Source organism: Phaethon lepturus, unplaced genomic scaffold (genome assembly GCF_000687285.1).
Source record: "Phaethon lepturus isolate BGI_N335 unplaced genomic scaffold, ASM68728v1 scaffold29064, whole genome shotgun sequence".
NCBI lineage: Eukaryota > Metazoa > Chordata > Aves > Phaethontiformes > Phaethontidae > Phaethon > Phaethon lepturus.
In genome coordinates, this window is record NW_010535977.1 from 1 (window position 1) to 22,488 (window position 22,488).

The window sequence follows — 22,488 nt, forward strand, 5'->3', positions numbered from 1 at the left end:
ATGCCCAGTTTGCTGGAGCAAGGAAAGGAGAGGCCAGCTTTCAGACCACTTGCTGTTTGGGAAGCAGTCTTGAGTATAGTTTGAGAACCTTCGTAAGGCACCAGGGGTGTCACCTGTTTCCAGGGTGGCACTGATGCATGATGTCTGTGCCCTTCCCACACTGCCATCAGTGTCGTGTCTGCTACTGTTTCTTACGGGTAAGCAAAGGTTTACATTACAGAAATACTAAAACTGACTGGACTGTTGCTTCCTAAATCTAGCCAGCTGGTTGCCCTGAACCCTTGTGGCTCGCTCCTAATGTGTGCCCTCTGGCAGGGTAGAATGCTGAGCAGTTCATCTGATGGACATAATTTCTTTATCTGAATGTCTGCAGTGACTAGGAGTTGAAACAGGCCTTAAGGAAGATGGTCTTAAATTAGGAGAATCAGTCTTTAGTACTACAACAGCTGTGCTTGGTCTCAGTGACACTGGTCCTTGCCCAGGCACGGGTATTTGGGGTAGAGAGGGCAGGAGGAAGAGTGGCCTCTTTCCATAAGCAAGCCTTCATGTCTGCACAGTCCTCCTTTGGTAGTACCCCAGGTTTGCTCATTCCCAAAGCCTTGTGAGAGCATGGATCTGTGGCCCCACCAGCTGGGCTGTGGTGGGTCTGTGAGAGACTCTGTGAGAGATGATCTGCTGCCAACAGCAATGCCATCCCCCACAGGTGATGGAGGAGCCCTTGGCTGGTGCCCTTCTGGTGTAGTTTTAGGGAGAAAGGACCCCACGCAGCATGCTTCGTCACTGGGGGTAAGAAGAAATGGATTTTAAAGTGTTGACACCAGTCTGAAGAAAATGAGTTAGAGGTTTTATGAAATACACTGGGACATGTTACTTGCTGACTTGAAGTCCTGAGTGCCACTGGTCTGAACAATCAAGTGATTTCTCATAAGGTCAGCATTATCAGATTGGTTATTTAAGGTGAAATTTAAAGAAATGAAATTAAGTTGCTATGTAATGCTATAGCTGGGAGGCTAGTAGGTATACATTTGTCCAAATCAGGGTTTCAAGTAATTTGGTCTGAAATCACTTGAAAACAAGTCTTTCAGCACTGTCAGCAACTATGTAGGTGAATATATTTAGATACGACACCCATTCTTTCCTTAAGCTTCATGTAGATATTCCTGCCCTGAGAGAAGTCTCTTTTCCTTTTTTCAGCAAGGGTAAGTCTGATTTTTATGAAGAGGTAGATTCATATCAATCAATAACTGTGGCAGAAAGGAATACTGTACAATATAATAGCTTCACACAAATATTTGAGCAAAAATAATTTTAAATCATCTGCTGCTGCCTGCCTCTGCTTCTTGTTACTTGATTTTTCTGTTCTTCATGTCACTGCTTTGTTTGTACCTGGTATCAGGTAAGTTACATCTTTCTTTGATAACTACATCTTCAATAACTTTTCTGTTTCATAGGAATCATTGCAATTGGCCACATTAATGAAGCAATTGACCAAGGAAATCCTGAGAAAACTCTAGAAACCCTACTGTTGCCCACAGCCAAGTTGCAAGATGTGAGACCAGTAAATGCAAGGCACTACCAGGATGTTCTGTACCATGCCAAAGCACAGAAATGCAAGGTTAGAGATTTGACTGTTGCTGTTTGTCTGAACTGAAATGTCAATGCTTTTCACTTACACCTGTGTCCCTGTCCTGTTCCCCTGATGTTTGGATCAGCTGTGCCAAAGGGGTTGTAAATAAGCCAACGACAACAAACTGGCACTAAGTCATTTTCACTACAACTTTTTCTGACTGGCAAAAGGGATCAATTCTCAATGTATTAATACTAAGACAAATTCTGCATGTGTGTTGCTACTCACTTGACGCAACCTTGCTTATTTTCAATTCTACTAGTTGCTGCAGCAATTACAAAACATGGGCAGCAGTGGCCCTGACATAGTTATGAATCGGTGCAAGGATCTAGTTACTAGACTATGTGTCAGGCAGGTAGTTACCACAAGGATGTAAATTGGAGGTTCTGCCAGAAAGGAGTCATAGTCATGCTGAAGGGAGTCATGGTTTTCTTCAACAAGCCTCTGGGAAGTACTTTGTTGAGGAGTCTCCGTAGCCTAAATCGTGTGTCTTATAGTAGTGAAGTTTTGTACATATTTCTGTTCTGGCTTTATCATGCAACATACTAGCCATCTTGTATGTGCCTTCAATTTAAAGCCATCTCAGCAGCATATTGCTATCTGCTTCCCCAAAAGCAGTGTCCTGGTTAGGATCACAGCTCAGGGAAGCATAAACAAAGATCAGCCTAACAGCTTGCAGGATGTGAGTGAGCACAAGATTAGCTAAAGCTACTAGCACAGCACTTAAAATGTCCAGTGTTGGGAAAAGGCACTTAAAATTCACATAATGTGTTCCTATAGTAAAATGGTCAGCTGGAGAAAGTCCCTGAACTTTGGCTTGTAGAAATACCTTCCAGCTATCGTGCCACCTTATGGGTGGTACCTGCTGTGAAGCAGCGTGTTTCTGCAGTCCGCGGTCAGAGCTTTCAAAAGGCATTTGCACGTCTCAAGGTATTACTTGAGTTCCCAGGTAGCAGCTGGTTTCACTGTGCCCTGGGTTCCAAAAAGCCTCTTCCCTCACCGTGTGTACGGCGGAGGGCTCAGTGCCTGCTAACTACTTCACCTGTCCTGGGAGGGCCAGGGCTGGCGTTTGCGTGCAGAGAGCGTCAGTGCAGGTGATGGCTGCACGGTGCTGGCCCGGGACAAGCCAGACCCTTTGTGCAGGCGCCTGCACGCAGCGGCCCTGCCCTGGGTCGCTCCTGCCGGCTGCCACTGGGTGCAGAGCTGGTGCCTACTCCCGTCCCTGTGTGAATGTGCTGACAGGAAACAAACGGGTGCCTCCACGTTTTGGAACAAAGGTTGTGCAATCTCTTGGAAATCTTCTTCTCCAAAAATTTTTGGTGTTCTTAGAGACTGCCGCTGGCCTTTCTCTCCTCGTGTATTTTGTTTTTGCAGTCCTTCGACCACTACTTAAAACACCCTCTCTGTAAAGAGCGGCATTGTTCCTGTTTAGGAAGACAAGACACTGTACTATTTGTGCTCCCGAAAGAAATACTCAGATGTGTTAATCTGACTTTCTATGCTAGTCAGTCACACAGGCATCGCCATTCTTTTAGGTAAAGATACGATTTACATTGAACCTTCCTTGTATTAAAAAATCCAAACAGGATGGAAAAGGCAGTGCAATGTCTAAAGCCTGTCTATCCCCCACTTTTTCTGAGCCCTGTTTATAAAGCAGATCTGCTTTTAATTGTATTTAGCAAGTTTTAAGAGTAGGCCATGGTAAAAGGAAGTATTTGATTTACAAGGATCAGATAGATCTGCCTGTGAACTTCCTGTGTTCCCCCACATCTGGAAATCTGGAAAAACATATGGATCAAACCTGCTTGCTTATTCTAACCAGCCTGCTGTCATGTCCCTGTAGCTGTGGTGGGTTTGGAGAAGGAGAGTCTGCACCCAAACCTCCCAGTATCTGTTACGGGTCTTAATTTCAGATCACACCTACTTGTTCCTTGCTTGACATTGAAAAGGCAAACCTGGAATTTATTTACTCCTGTAATCTTAAACCACAACTTCTAACAGTTTTCAAGGCCGTTTCAAACCAAGTGAATTCAGGTCCCAGCGAAGTCCTGTATTTAGGGAGTGTATTATGGATACCTGAAAAGTTAAACAGATGTGCCAAACTCTGAAATGGTTCCTGTGTTATTTTTTGAGTGATAGGCACACAGGTTTTAGTTAGGTTCACATTTTTTATATTTACAATAGTTGTATAACATCTGGATTATTTTAAAGTTATCTTTAAAATCTGTTCTTGTGCATGTTGAGGGAATGGCATGATTAAAACTAACTTAAATTAGGAGCCAGAAGAAGTTGAAGAGGGGGAGTCTTACCAGGCTGCAAATTCCCTGGAGACGTTTTCCAGTGCAATTGATTTTATTTAAGTAATGTTTTTACAATACTATTATCAAAGTGATGTAAAACATTTTTTCTCATCGCTGTCTTACATGCTACAGTTACAAATACAAATGCCAACCACTGAGTTCATTTTGTAGGAACTTACATTTAGTATATATGTAGCTTTTGAGTTTCTCTAAACATAAAAGCTGACCCCCTGCTTTATTAACTTGGACAATCAATCATAACTAGCTTCAGTATTTGTAACGCTGTAGGTATTTCCTGTGAGGATGTGGAAACAGAGAAAACTACAAAATAGCTTCCCCGTTCTGCTTACCAAGCAAGAATAATACATGCCTGGATTCACACTGATAAGAGTTAGCTCCCAGCAATCCTCATGGGCTAGAGGAGTGCAGGCGCTGACGAAGTGGAACAACAAGTCTCTGGTGCAAAGCTGGTTAAGCAGCCTCACAAGAGATGCTGCCTTGGAAGTGTCAGGCTCCACGTCTACAACTGTAGGTTTGCTTCCCCTTGAATGTGTGGGTACTCTGGCTCTTTATTTCCAACACCGAGGGCAGTATTTGCTCTTGGTTATGTGACAGGGATCTTCTGCAAAGGTCAACAGCTCCTGGGCATGTAGAAAGTGCTTTTACTTGTTCACATTGCCACTGGGCCAAAAACTTGTTTTCACATCACTCTTCCTGCACTGATTGTGAGCTGAGAGCTAATTTGAAGTAATTGAAAACCATGAATGGGCCTAAAAGTGCTGTTCGGATATTGATTCCTCTTCTGGCGTCCAGAAACTGTGGTGACTGATATTCTGGTTTCTTCCCCATGGCCCTGAAAGTGATCTTCTCAGAAGGAAATGGAGGTGCGGAGCCACCTCCCTGAATGTAGGTACACCAGATGTTGCAATATATGTGATAAAATTATAGAGCTGGAGAAGTGTATTTCTGAAGACATTCCTTGTGTGGAGTGTGGAAGGAAGTAAATTTTACTGAGATCATGTTTTTTAACACTTCATTTTTAAGTTTAATGGTTGCACCTGAGTTTTTTTGCTGTCTGGGATAATGCTATACAAAGTCATAATTCCAATTATATAAATACAGAACTAAATTCATTTCTCCCTGGATATTTTAACCATTGTTAGGTAAATATTGGATTGACTTCTGATTTTGGACATCAGAAAATAAAGGAAAGGATCAAGACAACTGTTTAAACTGCTAAGGCATAATGCAATTAGATAAAAAGAATACAATCTATCTGTGTTGTAATAGTAATAGTTAAAGTGATGGATAATAAGGATAATATTGCTTGGCACAAAGCAAATAGCAAAGATAGTGAGGATCAAAAGACTAACTTTAACGTACCAAAACCATTCATGAGTCTGGAGTGTTCGTATAATTGAGACATAGCAGAAAATGATAGTTGCAAGAGGTATTAAAAACCCAAAGACTGCTAAAGAAACATAGTAGTAGAACTGGAAAGAAGATATCATTTCACAGGCGTTATGCACATCGTGACAGGTATAAATATCTAGTTGTTTCACGTAATAGCTTTGCTGCATTATGCAGAGCGGGACCATGTACAAGAAGACAATGGTCCACACTGTAGCACAAACTGCGATGGCATAGGCACGTTTCGGCAGGCTTTTGTAGGTGAAGGGGTGGACAATGGCCACATAGCGGCTCACACTAATGCATGTGAGCAGCAGAATGGAGCAGTACATGTTGCCATAAAACACTGCAGTGGTAGTTCGGCACATCATTTCCCCAAAAATCCAGTTGTTCCCGTTGATGTGGTACACTATTTTGAAGGGCAGCATGATGCAGAAGAGCAGATCTGAAAGCGCCAAGTTTGTATAGAGGATGGCAGTGCATACGGACCGGATCCTGAAAAGCAGCATCCACAAAATGATGGCATTAGACGGTACGCCCAATAAAACAGCACTGAGGTAGACAGTGGGTATCAGCTTGGTGCTCAGAGAACTGGTCAGGTACTCCAGCGTGGTGTTGTTCACTTCTGTCAAGGTGGAGTCGTTTGACTTTTTTGAAGAGCATTTGTGTTCTCTGACATGGATGGTCTTCGTTTCCCCTTCTATAGCGTAAGGGGGGATGTAATCGTAGTCCCTTGCTGAAATTCCACGGAAAGTCTTGATAAGAGACACAGTTTTAATTGCAGAGCCATTCAGTGAAAATTCAGAAGCTTAAAAAAAAGAGTTGAAATTGGTAAAAAAGGCAAACTACTGGATTAGCAATATAACTCAGCTTCAGATAAGGAAAAGGGTATTCCTCTCCATGTGGAAGGCATTACATATATAATGCTTAAATATATACATATATATATATATCAAACATATAAAAGCGTTATATATATGTTTAAAAGATTTAGTGGTATTCTTTGCCTGGGGCATTCATATCAAATGTGTTCAAGGACAATATTCACTTTATTTGTCATCTCATACCCAACCTTGAAAACTTAGCATGAATTTAGTGTTAAACCGATCTATCTCCATTTTGGATGTTTTCAGTAATCTTTGGCAAAAACAGCAGACACTTGTGTAACGTTTATCACTGGTAGATGGTTTTGCTTGTTAGTAGCAATGTTGGTAATTCATTATATAAGCAGCAGCCTTGGTCTAGGCTTGATCAGAATTTCCAAAGCAAACAGCAGTACTATCTTTGTCACTTACAGATGAAATAAATGCCTGACTACAAAAGATGTAAAAAGCACTGTCTTGCCTAACACAAGTTGAAACTTTCAAATTAGAAAATTGAAATAACCCTCAATTTTTTGGTCTCGCATATCAGATTAATGTTAGTGTTCTGTATTCTTTAGCTCCTGACTAAAGCAAACCAGGTCTTTTCAGCTTCCGTATGTGAGGAAGGGCAGTTAGATTTCAGAACTGAATACAAATGTTTGGACTGATATTTGATCAAATATATTGGTAAGCGGATAAAACTTCTCATGCAGCAACAAAATTTTCAGTGAGTAAATATCATTAGCATGTGGGCAAATCCAACGATGCCACTTTATTAACATCTGTTACTCAGTCTTTAGGAGAGAACTTTGTAAAAGACACTGACACTTCCACTTGAAGCACAAATGTGTTCAACATTTGGTTTGAGAAAGCATTTTGCAAAATAGATTTTCCAGAATAAACAGTTGTGTAATTAATTTTGTAATTCAGAAACATTCTTAGCCCTGTTTAATGCCAAAAGACTTAGTGCAAAGCTTAGAGCATGCATCTTGAAACTGGAATTCAGAAGTGAACTGACATTTGGATTAAAATCTGTGGGTTTTTCTTTTATCCTTCCATATTGGAACAAAATATGAAAACCAATTTTATCTGTGTTCACTGGCAGATTTATGGTCAAATGTTTTGAAATAATAATTAGTGGACTGCACTGCTTTCAGTAATTTTCTGAGTAGTTAATCCAGAAAATTAACTTTAGTCGCTCTTCAAGAGACCTATATGTATGTGCACGTGCATATATGTTGTACATATAAAACAGCTTTTAAACATAAGCTTGGCTTGAAAACAGCTTTAACTGTAGTGAGGAAAAAAAATTTGGCTTATTATTTTATCATTTCCTGTGGTTATTTTTATCACAGTAGTTACCTGAGAATTTCATTTTAATAGTACCATTGGCAAAGTCGTAATTCTGTTGAATGTTTTAAAGCAGGAAGTACAAGACCCTACAGGTTTAAGATTATCATATCACTACAGAAATATTAGAGAGAGGGTGCGTCTTCAGTAAGCACAGAAAGATACCTCAAATAAAATTCCTTATAGTGACTGGGTGAAGGGCGAGGGGGGGAAGTAAGGTGTTGCTGAAAGAATAACGAATAATGCTGTAAGTAAGACTTCCTAGAGCGCAGCTATCTGTAATGGTGCTCGTACAACACATTTAAGCTGGCAAAGCACCAACATCGTCAAAAAGCCCATGTTACTGACTAAAATGTAGAATAGATGCAGAAAGGAGGACTAACCTGTTGTGAAAAGGCTGGAGATAAGCGAGACCAGTCCAGTGAAAACCAGTATCTTCATTGTAATACGTGAAATCCAGCTAGCCAAAAAATGATGTTGTTCTAGTTCATCTCAGGAGGAGTTTTGTGGGGGACTGTTTTCCCCTCTGTCAGGGACTAAAGAATGATTGATCTGTCCTCCAGAAGCATCCTGTAGGCATGAGGTTTATGGTAAGGAGCAAGTTTGTTCTTTGTCTACTACAGCAAGAGGGTGTGACGTATCCAAATATGCACACATGACTCAGTTTCAGACACTGCCCAACACAGATAAAATTGCTTTACAACAGCAATTTAACTCCTAATTTACCATTAGTCTGAAGCCAATGTGGAGCATTCTACAGGAATTGTACATACAGATGCTTGGGGACAAAAGGTGTTTTCTGGGGAAAAAAAGTCAGACTGAAATCCCATGTTGCTGAACTCTGTACCCTTTTCAAGGAAGAAGCCAGTCTTGGGGAAGAATGTGGTGATCTCTGTTTAGGAAATGTGAAGGTGAAAGCAAGCCACATATGTAAGAAAACTGTGCTCTGCTTTGCCTTCTACTTACCCACCCGCTATTAGCTGTCTGTGTTCCTTCGATCCGGCTGCCTGCTCTGCTCAGACAGTTCCCACCCCTTCACAGCCTGCAGCCTCTAAAACCTTTCCCCTATTTTCATCTGCTGCTTTTTGGATCCCTTCCTTTTTCTCTGCCTGTTTTTTGTGTTGTTCCCCCCTCCCTGCTTTTTTTCTTCTTGAGTGCCAGATAACAACAGTTTGCTTCCACCAGACAAAGTTAGCCCAAGTTTTGGTGTGGCTTCCAAGCTAGTGGCAATGCACAGCATAAGCTGTACTTGGCTCCAGAGCAGTATTTGTGTCTGTTCTTGTATTTAGTGTGTAGAAGCTGGACACCAGATAAGGAATTCTTTTCAGTTTCTCAATCGTTTTCGCAAAATTGTCAGGCGTAGTTTGAGAATTTAGTATACACTCTCTCAACTGTTAACTCTAACTTTCTATTAGACCTGCCGTGGATGTCCACTGTCATGCAACTGCCTCATACTACTTGATTTTATTTAGATATTCTGCTGCCTTGTTTACATATATGATGCAAACTGAATGAAGAATCTGTCGTTACTTTTTTTTACTGTTTGCTCTTTAATTTCTGTGAATAACAGACTTACTGGATTTTTGGCCTGGAGCTGGGTGCACAAACAGGGATATCCATTGTGAAGCTGTTTTTTTATCCACACTGTTATAGCCTGAGAGAGATTTTTGGCTTTTATTTCCTGAAATACTTGTGTCTATGTACTCCTAGATCTTTATCAAATCAGTACATTCCTTTTTCTGTCATCATTAGTCTATTGCAGAACTGGCACTCCTATTTCCTCTTTAAAATGAAATTTGTTCTTCCACCTACTGGATTAGATTTTTAAATGTCACTTTAGCACCGAAACCTTATTTTCTTAGCCAAAATGCCAGGTCACCTGTGAATCTGGGCAACAGGAGCACAGTTGGTTCGTGGGGATGGTGATCCCGCTTTCCTGCACCCTCTACTTTGACTCGGGTTTAATGCCATCCACTGTTAGCCTGTAGGAAGACTGAGACCTGCTCTGCTGCTTAATTCCTGAAATGTTCGCCACCTGCGCTAAGTCATCATTAATAAACCTGTGTCCTGGTTCTTTGTCAGTTTTTGCTGGCACTTTCTAATGCCATGTGTACTCAGGTGTACACACGGATCCTTTCCAAAGAAGGGATTCTGAAAGAAAGCCAACTTCCTGCAATCTTCTGCTTTGTGCTCTTAATGCTACCGTCACAGAGCTGCCTGATAATGTGTGGTTTTATTTTGTGCCCTGATCGCTTTGCCTACGTATTACGGAAATGAAGATGTTTCTAGCTTCGCTCACAATTTTAATTCATCTTTAGCAGGATGGTGTCTTCTACACAGGAAAACTTCCAGAGCCTTTTATTTGAACAGGAGTTTATTCAAGTTGATAAATAGAATATGAGCATGTTTTATTGCTGATTTTAATTGGTCAGATTATTTTTAGTATCCAAGGGCTTTGCAAAGGGAGTTTGTATATCGGAGTTCTATCAGTATGTTCAGACAGCTTTTGTTATAATTCAGTTTTTTCAAGGCTTTTCTCTATACTTTTTCCAGGAATGCCAAGATGAATCAGCACTTCTGTGGCTGGATGAAATACAAAAAGGAATCAGTGATGCCAATAACAATATAAAAGAAGCAGCAATCTGTAAGCATTGATTTGCATCTGTATTGCTCCTGTTTTTCTTAGTCTTGAAAAAATGAAATCAGTAATGTATTTTTTTTCCACTTCAGGGAAGTGTGGCAGCCCTTAAATACCTCAAAAGAAATGAATGCTTATTCTTTGCCATACTGAAATTAGAGTGACTTAAATCTCCAGGGGTAGTATTGGTAAAGTAAAAGTAGTAAATCCTTAAATTGAAAGTAGTAATCCTTAAAGGTTGGCTAATAAGTTAGTGATTTTGGTTATAAAAGTTAAAAATATAACCAGAATTTCTAGTATCAGTGCATTTTCACATAATGTCTGGTGCAACAGAAGGAAATGTGAATGGGAATAGATAGACTGAGAGCTTGTTTTGCTTCTATAAGACTAAAATCCTGATACATGTTGTAACAGCAAATTCTTAAATGTTTACAACTTTGCTTATTCTTATTTCATGATATAACCTTTTATTATTTCATATTGATTTCATAGCCCTTTATTAAGTGTTAACAAATAAAAATTAAGAACACATTGACTTCAAAAGTAGTATAAGGAGGAGACTGGGGCTTCTTGGAGAAATGCATGCTCTCCCAGTCTGCAAAGAGGAGGAAACCTGCAGGAAAAAAACTGAGGCGTATCCTCTCAGAGCATTGTGTACTAGGTGTACTCAACACCTTCTGTCAAAGTTTGGATTGAATATAATAATTTTAGAAAAAATATCCATAACATGTAATAAACTTTGAGTGCCAAGTAACATATAGACAAGCGTGACTGGGTGTATGGGGCACGCTGGAGAGCATGGTGGTGTCCCTACATGTTTCTGCCTGGGGCCAGCTCAGACCAGCCGAGGCTGTTAGCTTGGTATTCGGTATTCGTTCACCTTCTGCTTGAGTTGGCTTTGGGTGAGTCAGTGTCGCCTTCTTTTGCACCCTAAGAGCTTGTGAATACAACTGCTGAACTCGGTGCATTCCTGCAGTGCCGCATTCAGCCTTCGTTAGTACAGTGCGGCGGGCTATGCCCATAGTTACTGCTTTGGAAATTGTGGGTGGAAGAAAAGAAGCACAGCTAGCCATTTCAAAATCTTCCATCCCTGCTACAGAAACGTTGAATTTATTGTTACCGTTACTTTAGAATTGATTTAATTAATGGTCTTAATGTAGCCAGTCAGATACACTGAAGACACCTGAAGTATTTTTGTGGGTCACGTATCTGTAGTGAAAAGCCACCTGACTTGTGCTTTCTGAGACGGGATCAGACACACATACATTGTCCCAGCCAAACTCTTGTATGCAGCAGTGTTGACACCTTTTTTTGTGGGCAAAAACGTCTTCCCAGCAATGCCACCCAGAGGCATGAGGAGACATCTGAGCACAAAGAAGGGAAGGAAATGCATAGCTTAAACAGATGTAAGTTAAAGCTAGAGAGTGACTTGAAAACATCCTCATTTGTGTTCACTGGTATAAAAGAATTACGCTTACATCTTATAAATGGCTTACAGAAGTTAGCACAGCATTATCCATATACCAGTACCATATGATGTTGCTTAAGATAAGCCACTGCTCCATCTGCTAGTTAGTTGTTGTAGTAAAATCTTTTCATTTAGTGTGTGGCACCATGTTTGTAGTAAATGCACAGCTTTTCATAATCGAGTATGATCAGTAGAACTGTTTTAACAAGTCATTTGTGGAAACAACTACTAATCTCCTGTACTCTGACCTTTGGGTTGAAAGGAAACAGTGTCAGCACAGCACATTCTTCAGAAGTGCTCTAAGATTTTGCAGCTAAAAAATGAGATTTAAAATTTCCCCATGGCATAGAACCTGATACTTCCTATAACAAACACTTTCTGTCTCAGGAAGTTAGTATGTTGTGTTCACATAGTCTAAATTTAGTTCAGCTTGATCACAACTTGGAAATGAACTTTTGTTTTGTTCTGTCTGAGACCTTATTTTTGAAAGGCAAACAACTCCCCACCTCCCACTCCAAAGCTTTTGCAACACAGTCAAAGATTTATTTTTTTCAGTCAGAACAAAGTGTATCTTTGAGATTGCTGCAATAATGGCAATAAAATAAGCACTAAAATAAGAGAAAGCACTGACAGCTGTACGGAAACTGTCTTGATCCCTTCCAAAGTAATTTTTACTCATTATATAAATATTAAATACTACAATATTAAAATTTTAGAAGGCTTTTACAAACTCTGTTCCCTGTCAGTAAAAGACTCCCTATTTTGTATCTTCATTTAGGAAGACGTGTTCAGTAAACGCTGGTGCGCTTCCTAATTCTTTGTGGTGTTTGCTGTGCAGTTTACATCATCTTCACTTCTTGAATCACATTAACCATTGTATTCCTTATCCAAGTGGAGGACAAAAAGAGATTAGCCATATATCAGCTGTATAGCTTTCAGGAATACCAATACAGACCTTCAGCCTTGCACAGGAATGGTCCATCTGTCATGACAGAGCCCATGTTAAAGGAAAAAGCTGGTCTTTGGCCCTGTTGAGAGTTCAGGCTTATCACACCAGACAGCTCTATCTTTGTATATCTTAGCTGCTTAAAGGGAGGATGGGTGAGGAAAAGAGCTCTTCACAGTGTTGATCTGGTACTGACATCCCCACTGCTGCAGAAGCCAACCAGAGTTCTTCTGCAGCTGGGTATGGCTGAGCTCCTTTTAGTTTACAATTTTACAGGGGCCACATGGCCCTTCTTTAGAGCAACAGCCACAGTATGAATTGTTAGCGCTTCAGTGTAAAGGAATAACTTCTACTGAATTGGTCTTTTTCCTTATTAAATATTTTTCTTACCTTTTCCTACTAAAACAAAGGAACAATTAGCTAAAAGATCAGAAACAGACAGGCAGCAAGAGACCTACGTAAACAGCTGTTAGCTAGGTTGTGTGCTCTTTTGTCTTCATAACAATAGCTTCCAGCATCCACAACTATAGGATGAGAAGGAGGAAGAGAAGAATTCAAACACTGGTGGCGAGAGCTGAGAGGGCACATAGGACTGTGTATGAGGAGTAGGGCTGAGCACCCAGAGCCACGTGGGCCAGCAGCAGCAAGAGGTAACATGTGGCTTCCCAGTTTTTCCCACTTCCTCGCTGCTGAGGCTGGATGCCTGGGCACGGTGATACCACAGCTGTGGTACAAAGTCACCTCCAGTCCTGTGGGGAGCACAAGCCTGTGCCTGGCATGGGTCCGCTTGTTTCAAAGCACAGAAAAACAGCAGGATGATACCTGCTAGAAATCCAGATGGTCATGGTGTGGTGTTGTGCGTTCACTTTGTTTCTCAGTTGGCTGCCAAAGTATTTGGAGATTGACCTGTTGCGGTCTAGCCAAAGGTGCCCATTCCACCTTAGTCAAACTAACCACAAAGAAAAACTGTTTCTCTTGCCAAGTTGCTCTCCTGCCTGCTCAGTCTCACGCAGTGCCCCCTATACTAAGGCTCTTGATACTGAGCGCCTTTTGAGTCAGCTCTGGCTGGACGAATGCATAGGCAGAGCACTGAGCGTGGGGAGGGACCTTTTTTGTATTGATCTGGATACACAGAAGATAAGAAAAATCGTTCAGTGTTGCAGCATGAAGGGCAGCTGTGGGATGCAAAGGTAGCCAGATTCACTTAAGCCAGTATATAATGTATATGTTCTAGCCATATATGTTTATTCACTTGTTCCTCTGTGCATGGATCTTGAATTTAGATGTGAAGGAACACCATTAAAGACCAGAGCAGTCGTTTCTAAAGCAGCATATACCTCTAGTGTGTAAGGCACTTTGAAGTGGCATGTGCTGCTACATCCTGTCAGGTGTGGTGGTATCAGCTCCTCCAGTGATGGTGGGACCCACACAAAGCAAAGGACACTTAGGAAGTCCTGAATCAGAGTACAGCTAACTTCATATAACCTCAAAGTTCAAACATGCTTCACAGTATCACTTATGTGCCCTGGAAGCAAAAGCTGCATCTGTCAAAGTCAAGGGCATGAACTTGCTGCATCAGATTTAGACAAGCTCCCAGGGGGTGAGGACAAGAAAGGGTCGCTTCAGGATCCTGATTAGGATTCTGTTGGCGCTGCTGTAGTTCAAGGCAATCAGGTTTTACTCCCATTTTGCACAGTAGAAGTGAATGTTAATGTTTACATCTTGTAACCTAATGACTTCATGCATCTCTAGAAGGCTCCCCAAGCGACTGCTTGATGGCCTGCCTGTTAATTCAGGCTGAGTGGTGGGTACCTACCACCACCACCCTGGTGTCGTGTGGTGTGGCACCTTATGAGGGAGCAGCTGTGCCCTCAGACTGCTCTCGGTTGTGCTGTGGCTGCATCCCAGCCTGGGAAGAGCGCACGCTTTCTATCTAACAAGCTGGCTGTTCTCTCAAATACTTGTCCTTACAAGCATGAAGGAGGCTGTGAATGGGTGAAGCACTGAATTTCTGTGTATGTCATGCTGCCTGTGTGTGCCAGCCTCAGAAATCCATTATCAAAGTTGCTGGAGGCTAGAGCTGTGGGTACGCAGAGTATAAAACACTTAATTTTCCATGTAATTATTTTACCCTAGTGGCTGTTGGAGCATCAATGATTAACAAGAGCTTGGAGAAGGGAGATTCACAGGCAATCCTTATGATACTGCAGTCCAAATTTGGATTACGAGTTGTTCCAGAGTGTGCTGAAACCTACTTCAGGAACCTCTCAGAAGCAAAGAAGCTGAAAACTAGAGAAGGTAAAAACCTTCCTGAATAGGACAGTTCCACATCTCTGTATCACTGAGGCAACTGGAAAACTAGCACAGAAGAGGCTTACCTAAAATTGCTGTAAACTCAAGAACACAGTTGCTGTTCTTTGAAATCTTTTGAGAAATGTTATACTTGCCCAAAAGTGTTCTTTATATCATGCGAACTGTTGCACGCATCCAGACCACGATGCATGCTAGAAAACACGTCCAGCTATTTCCAGAGTCTAGCTAAGACTTCCTAGAGTCTCAAACTAGCCTCTGCCTGAATTTAGGGCAGCTTCTCTGTGACTGTCAGTAGACGAGTCCATCCTCTCGGAAATCCCCATTATTCCCCGATTTTCTTTTTCTGTTAGTAGTTGCAGAGAAGGCTTAGGCTGCGCAGCCTTATGGATTACTGTCAAAGGTCAGGCCAGGCTTTGCTAAAAGTGTCCATGGCCCATTTATGGTCCCTGTGCATTGCCAGAGCATCAGGTATCAGCAAAAGCTAGGGCTAGAATCTGCCCATAGCAAGATGATAGGATGTTATGTCATGTTAGAGCTGCAAGCTGGGCATAGCTAATACAGCCAAGATTAGCTAACAATTTAAAACAAAAAGTTACCATCAGTGTAGTACACTTTCTTACAGTAGGTAGGCATGTTTCATCCTGCAACATGAATTTTGAGAGGGCATTTTGCACAACCGACTTTATCAGCTTTACCTTGGGGCCTTTTGTCCATGAGGAAATGAGGCTTTTCCTGCCTGTCGGGATACAGCTGTCTTTGACAAAGCACTAAAGGTGGCAATGATGTGGATATAGGAAATGTCCAGTGTGAGCTAAGTGTCAATAACACCCAGCATTCAGCCAGAAGACAGGAACATTTAATTTTAATAAACACAGTCTCAGTTCCACTTAGGTGAGTGATGATGGAAGATGTAGCATACACTATTTCAAAAGCAAGCACCAACTTGGTGTGTTGGGGTTTGGAGAAGCTGGCAGTGGATTCACACTAACCTCATAGCTGTTTCATTCTACAAGAATGATCCTGATCCACATAATAGGATATTTTGAAAATACCCTTATTACGCATCTGGCCCAAGATATATAGGGACTTTGAATGTAAAAAGGCCTTGTAGCAACTGTAGATGGGAAATGGGTAGGGAGAGCCACAATTTACCAGTGTAACAGGACACAAATGTGTACTAATGGTATGTATTGCTTTTAGATTCTAATGAAAGTCCATGGATTAAACTTGTAATGAAAAACATGTACAATTACTATTACAATGTGGAAACTGAGGAAGGTACCTGTGTTGCCCCTGAAGAAGTTGTACCAAAAACTTCATGGTTAACTGGTGAAGAAATCCAGGTAGGTGTCTGAAACTTTTGCTTTTACTGGAAATGCAGTATAAACATTTGAGAGAGAGAGAGAGGTAGCAAGACATGGCAATATGTGCTGTCCTGGGTGAGACTGAAGATCATTTTAGTTCAGCATCTGCTTCTGCCAATAGAAGCAACTGAAGCTTAAGCAGACAGTGATAGCACAGCCTCCTGTGTGATGTCTGACAATGATTCAGGGACTTCCTAACCAGAGGTTACAGCATCACCTTTAATGGCCAACAGCAGACACCAATGCTAGGAATTCTGATTGCTTCATCTCCGTTTGAATTTTTGGACTTCACGTTGGCCTATGACAAGGAATGCCATTATGTATTCAGGGGCAGGTGGAAGCACTGTTTTGTTCAGATTTAATCATCTGACAGCATTCTTCTATCTCAGCTTCAATAGGATGAATGTGATACTTAAACCCTCTTATTGTAGAAGCTTTGTGCTAGCATGAAGTATAACAAAGTTAATAAATTGCCCAGAGGCTTGTGTGATCTATTCTGGTGCAGCCCATCTAGGTTACAGGTTTACTTTGCTGCACAAACAGCTGAAGTCATGGGTCCTTCTGAAATTCTGACTGCAGCAATACTTGAGTATGCTTCTCTACAGAGAGCTCCCTGATTCAGTGAGTATTTGTAGATCTTTGACTTCTGCAAAAAATCTGTAAGTATTAGGAAAGTAGAAGTCTCCTGAAGTACAAAAAACCTCTCTGAAAATAGCATATCTAGCTGATTAACTAAGGCTGGAAAGGAGTTTAGTTATCCTTCATATAAAATTCAGTGATAGCAAAGTAGCTCTTCCTTCATACTGATTAAAATGTAAGGGTAAAATCAGAGTGGCTTGGATAGGATGAACATAAGCTGTACAGATGATGGAGAGAATACAGACCATATTCAAAGATGGTTTTGGCTTGAGGTTTTTTTGCTTTTAAAGGACCTTTTTCCATGATCTCTTAACAGAGCATTGTTGGGCAAGTTACAGCAGATTACAATCGAGAGCAGCTGTGGCTTGCTAATGAAAATCTGATTGTTCAGCTGCAAGCCCGAGCAAGGGGATTCTTAGTCAGAAAAAATTATCAAGAGAGAAAAGCATACCTCCGAAACCAGGAACCATCTGCCATCAAAATACAGGTACAGTACTAGAACAAGAAGGTAACCTGGCTTGGGCAGCTTTCTGTAGTGACAGGTGATGTGGCTGATTACTGACACTGATAAAATCCTCGGATAGGTCTGTCTCCCTGTCTTTATTAGCAGCAGTTCAAACTTCCACATCTACAGATATGTTTTTGTCCTCATTGGAGTAATTGGTCTTTTAAATAGCAAATCTCTAGTTTTAAAATAATAGATCATATCCACCTGCAGTATAAGTTACTTCAGTGGGAGAAGCTCAGAAATACATAGCCCTGGCGTTATTCTGGGGAGCTGAGGTTTTGCATTGTACACCTAATTATACACAGTACAAGATTGGAAGATGTTTGTTGAATATTGAAGCTAAAATTCTTGGCAAAGCATGTCATTAAGAAATACATTCCTTTCTAGACTATCCCCACTTGGAAGTGGTTTGCCTCTGCTCCATGAAGTAATAGCTGGGTAGGGAGTGGCAGCTGCCCTGGTATTCTCGGGCTCTGGTAGTATTTTTTGGATGTCTTCAGTTTGCTGAACTCCAAAAGGAGTATAAAGGAAACTTTTTGCTCAGAGTGTGAACGCTGACAAATACAAGCACTCTGGTTTTAAATGGTGAAATAGCCACCTCCTGCTAGAAGCAATTTATTCCAGTCTTGAAAAACGATCACACATACCCCAAATTATAGATAAATGTACAACTTTTTTTTTTTTAGTCTATAGTAACTTAATTTAACTACTCATGATGATAAATACGTTTACCAATAGTAGCTGTCATTGGATGGGCTTTTCATTTTTTGGTATGGTGTCTGAACCCAGTAAAGGATTGTACTATTCTTTAAGGAATTCTATGTCTGTGAAGAGGTTCAAAAATATGGAGAAATGTAGGTAAATAAAGTTATTCACTGATTGTATTCTATGGGCATTGGAATAGAAATGGCTTGTGAAAGGAAAACAAGTAGAGGACAAGGCTGGTGTCACTAGTTGGCTAGAGATGAAAGGCAAAATATGCTAAAGGCAGTGAGAGTAGCTGTGTTACCCCGTCATTGAGTTCCTTGCCAAGAGTTTGCTTCTCAGCTAGCACAGGGAACGCAAAGTGAAGGAATTGGGGAGGTGGTTGTCTGTTGTACAAGATGATCCTGAGAGACTCTGGAAGACCGGAGACTTGTGAAGGAGGCCAGGCCAAGAACAATGAGGTTCCAGCTAGGTAAGGGACAGCAGTTGGATGTAATGGGCAAGAGCTGGCAGCGGCTTCCCTGTGTGGGACGAAGCCAGTGACTGGGATGCTAAAAGGTGTGGGTGTACTGGTAGTAATAGTATGGATGGTTTCAGGGGAGGGAAGGAAATGGCATTGGACAACAAATTTTGTGCTGAGGTTGGCCAAAATTGACATGAAATATATCAGGGCACCTTAAAAATATAGAGGCAAGCTTACTTATGCCTTAGTTATCTTTTTACCACAATGGCAGTTTTTCCTCTAAAAGATAAACACTGTTAAGGATTTTAGAGTATATATGTAGATTTTAATAAATATTAGTTTCTTACTAGCAATAACGGTCTTCCGCCTTTTATAAAATAGGCTTTCTGGAAAGGATTCAAACAAAGGAAAAGCTATGTTGACAGATTAAAGGTGCTTCAAGGCAATGTTGCTGCTATAGTTAAGGTAAGATCCCACCGTGGTTTGGGGCCTGAGTATGCGTTATCCCTTGGCTTGGTCCTCTACCTCCTGGGAATCGGACTAGGAGCACAAACTGGAGGGTTTTCTGCTCCAGAAATCTGCGTGGCATTGAAAGTTGTTTGACAGCTCAAGTAAACTGCTGCTTTGAAAGTTCTGTGTTTGACTTCTATCAGGCTTTGCTGAGCTTGAGTGGCTCATAGTAGAGATTTCCTCATGCTTCCCTTTCGATAATACTAAATTAGAAAATATTTGAGCTCACCATGCATTATCATTTTGTTAAAAGCTGTCAAATCCATCTATCTGAAAAATGTTCACTGTTCTGACATGCTAATGGGATACCATGTCATTAGGAGATCGTAGATCCCAGGTGGGATATTAATTTCATCTCTGAAGGAGACTAGTTTACAACTGAGAGCTGAGATTTCAAGGTAGAAATTACTTCTAAAGATAATGCTACACATGGGTGGTAGAGCCTTGAGCTCAACTTGCTATTTTAGTGAAAGCCTATTAATCTGGTCACTGGACTGTACGAGCCCAGGGGAACAGCCACCTATGGCCCGAAGCATCTGAGTGTCATGCTTGCAGAAGAGGACAGAAGCGAGTTTAAAACACACACACAAAACAGTTTGTGCAGTGGCTGTTAAGTTTTTAATTAATTTTATTTAACTTTCAGATTCAGTCATGGGTCAAAATGTGGCTAGCAAAGAGAGCTTACAGGAAACGGCTGCAGTACTTCAAGGATCACGTAAGTCCATTTTGAACATGAACAATTAAAATAGAGTAATATGACTGCACAGACAGTTTTGGGAATCTCAGGAAAGAGAGCGCAGGTTCTGCAGTGTGGTTCTGAGCTCAAATGTGTCATAACTAGATTCTTTTGCCTAATCTTGGTCCCTTCCAGAATGACGAAATTGTGAAGATACAAGCATTTCTCAGAGCAAACAAAGCCAGGGAGGACTACAGAACACTAAGTAAGTGGTAACAGTTGAATGTTGTGTATTTCTGGAGAAGTATGTCACTGTGTTCAGTCATCTTTTTTAAAACTTTCACCTGGGATTTCTCAGTCTCCTACTCCCCTTCAAAAGCAGTTGCAAGTCTTTGTAAACTGATTGTTTTACAGCTGAAACTATTTTGGACAGCTGTACTTACACAGTATGACAAAAGTATTGTTCTAACTGGCATAAACTTCTTTCTGTAGTTCCAAAATTCTCTGCACAGTGATCAGTTTCCTGAGGGCTTTAGGGGTGTTTAGTATTTTGTAACTAACAAGCCTCTTTAACTATAGTTGGTGCTGAAAATCCACCCTTGACTGTCCTGCGCAAATTTGCCTACCTCTTGGACCAAAGTGACTTAGACTTCCAAGAAGAACTAGAAGTAACAAGGTTAAGGGAAGAAGTGGTTACAAAAATTCGATCCAATCAACAACTGGAGAAGGACTTGAACTTAATGGATATAAAGATTGGACTGCTGGTGAAAAACAGAATCACTCTTCAGGTCAGCAGGCTCTGTTTGCTCCATGTACTGCGCACTTCTGTGTGTTGAAGTTACTCAGGATTACAGAATCACAGCACGGTTGAGGCTTGAGGGGACCTCTGGAGGTCATCTGGTCCAACCCCCCTGCTCAAGCAGGGCCACCCAGAGCAGGCTGCCCAGGACCATGTCCAGCTGGCTTTTGAGTATCTCCAAGGGTGGAGACTCCACCACCTCTCTGAGCAACTTGTGCCAGCACCTGGTCACCCTCAATTAGTTAAAATACTCCTAGTAAATTAAGCACTTCTTTCGTGTGTCTTAAGTAATCATGTCAAAGTACCTCATGGTAGAGGCTGTTCTTTTGTCCTGAGTGCTATGTCAATTTGCTGCTGAATGTCACTCTTTGTTTTGCTACTTGTAGACAATAGTAATTTCTTGGCAGATTTTAAGCATCTTTTCTGTGGTAGAATAGAGTAGACTACTAATCATACTTGAGAGCTTGTTCATTGTTAACTAAATGATGAATGAGTCTGTCATGAGATCAGGTTTCCCAGATGATCATTGCTGGCAAGCCATACTGGTGACAAGATAAAGGACTTAAAAAGACTGGTTAGCGAATATACAAAGTTCAGCAAAATATACAAAGTTGCTAATAATGGCCTTTGGAGGAATATTACACTTAACGTGGTTGGGAAAATGTTAATTTTTCCAATTTGTCTTTTTTGTGAATATATAATCTAGACTTTTGATCATCTGTCTGCAGGATGTGGTACTGCACAGTAAGAAACTTAACAAAAAGAGCAAAAGTCAGCTGGAAGAGATGGTTATGGTTGACAAACAGGGTATCAAAGGTTTGAGTAAAGAGAGAAGAAAAAAACTGGAGGCTTATCAACATTTATTCTACCTTTTACAGGTAAACTTTGTAAATCTTATATGGCAGCAAATTGCTAAAGAAAAACTAGAAATACATTGCTTGCTTTGTTTTAGTGACTGTAGTAGTGATTATGAAAAGATTTTCAAAGTAGTATGTAGACTGCAGCAAATACTGTGATCAACTTCTAGTATTTCCTGCAGTTGAGAAAATCCTTGCTGTCTTTAAAGTATGCAAGAAATATGGCTGTTTTTTTCTTGAGAATAAATAACTTCAGTCTGTACTGAAGCCAAAGAGAAGTATTTTCTTCCATATGCCTTTTAGTCCATATAAACTACTGTCACTATTTCTATGCATTATATGTGGTGGAAAGGAAGTTGTCTGCTGTGCAGCTGACAGCATATGATGCGTCTGTTCTTGTGCTCTTTTATCTCATCTCACTGAAGTTTTTCTAGAACAATTTCATATCTTCCCAGGGAAGATGCCCTCTAATACTTAAGTGGACATGTAGTATGCAATGTCATCTTGGTAGATAGCCATTGTCATTTGGTACATTGTGGCTGTCATTGGATATATAGACTTGATGCACAGAGGCACTGTTCAAAGACTATGAATAAAATACTTACTGGTGCTACTCACAGATATCTAATTGTGCAGTATTCAGTGTTTCTTATGCATTAGGATTTGGAAAAAAGTAAAGCCAGTGTGGAAAATTGACATTGGCAATCAACATAAATGCTTTTGGTGTTAACAAAAATGGAGAGCTGCCCCCCCAGTTGGGGGTAGTTTGTCCTGAACAGTAGTATTTAAGTAATTTGTTTGTTTTGTAGACTAATCCCACGTATCTGGCAAAGCTGATTTTCCAGATGCCACAAAACAAATCAACCAAGTTTATGGATACAGTCATCTTCACTCTATACAACTATGCCTCCAATCAGCGAGAAGAATATCTGCTTCTCAAACTCTTCAAAACTGCTCTAGAAGAGGAGATAAAGTACGTGGACTCACAAGAGGGTTTTAGTTAATCTGTGTTGCTGACAGTTCAATGAATACTTCATACCTAAAAAAATTTT

General features: G+C 40.8%; 2 protein-coding genes across 2 annotated transcripts in view; one reads left to right on the forward strand and one right to left on the reverse strand.

Annotated features, from left to right (window-relative positions):
* Positions 1 to 609: 609 nt before the first annotated feature.
* Positions 610 to 22,488, forward strand: part of IQGAP2 (IQ motif containing GTPase activating protein 2) — a 37,979-nt gene continuing 16,100 nt past the window's right edge. Inside the window, exons 1-12 of the mRNA XM_010286040.1 lie at positions 610 to 703; positions 1,452 to 1,615; positions 10,104 to 10,194; positions 14,739 to 14,900; positions 16,116 to 16,258; positions 17,235 to 17,405; positions 18,976 to 19,059; positions 19,748 to 19,819; positions 19,976 to 20,045; positions 20,360 to 20,568; positions 21,308 to 21,457; positions 22,246 to 22,409. Of these exons, the coding sequence (XP_010284342.1) occupies positions 610 to 703; positions 1,452 to 1,615; positions 10,104 to 10,194; positions 14,739 to 14,900; positions 16,116 to 16,258; positions 17,235 to 17,405; positions 18,976 to 19,059; positions 19,748 to 19,819; positions 19,976 to 20,045; positions 20,360 to 20,568; positions 21,308 to 21,457; positions 22,246 to 22,409 (1,574 nt within the window). The remainder of the gene's footprint in view (positions 704 to 1,451; positions 1,616 to 10,103; positions 10,195 to 14,738; positions 14,901 to 16,115; positions 16,259 to 17,234; positions 17,406 to 18,975; positions 19,060 to 19,747; positions 19,820 to 19,975; positions 20,046 to 20,359; positions 20,569 to 21,307; positions 21,458 to 22,245; positions 22,410 to 22,488) is intronic.
* F2RL2 (coagulation factor II (thrombin) receptor-like 2) lies at positions 4,971 to 6,455 on the reverse strand. The gene is made up of 2 exons (XM_010286039.1): positions 6,410 to 6,455; positions 4,971 to 6,145 (listed from the first exon to the last, which is right to left on the reverse strand). The coding sequence occupies exons 1-2, from the start codon at positions 6,453 to 6,455 to the stop codon at positions 5,058 to 5,060; spliced, it is 1,134 nt and encodes a 377-aa protein (XP_010284341.1). The 3' UTR covers positions 4,971 to 5,057.

What these genes read in the sequence shown, in the direction of transcription:
- F2RL2 (XM_010286039.1), bottom strand. Translation starts at nt 6,455, where the DNA reads ATGGAGATAGATCGGTTTAACACTAAATTCATGCTAAGTTTTCAAG. An exon ending in ATTCATGCTAAGTTTTCAAG is followed by an intron (nt 6,146 to 6,409) that starts GTTGGGTATGAG and finishes CTTTTTTTTAAG; the next exon opens with CTTCTGAATTTTCACTGAAT.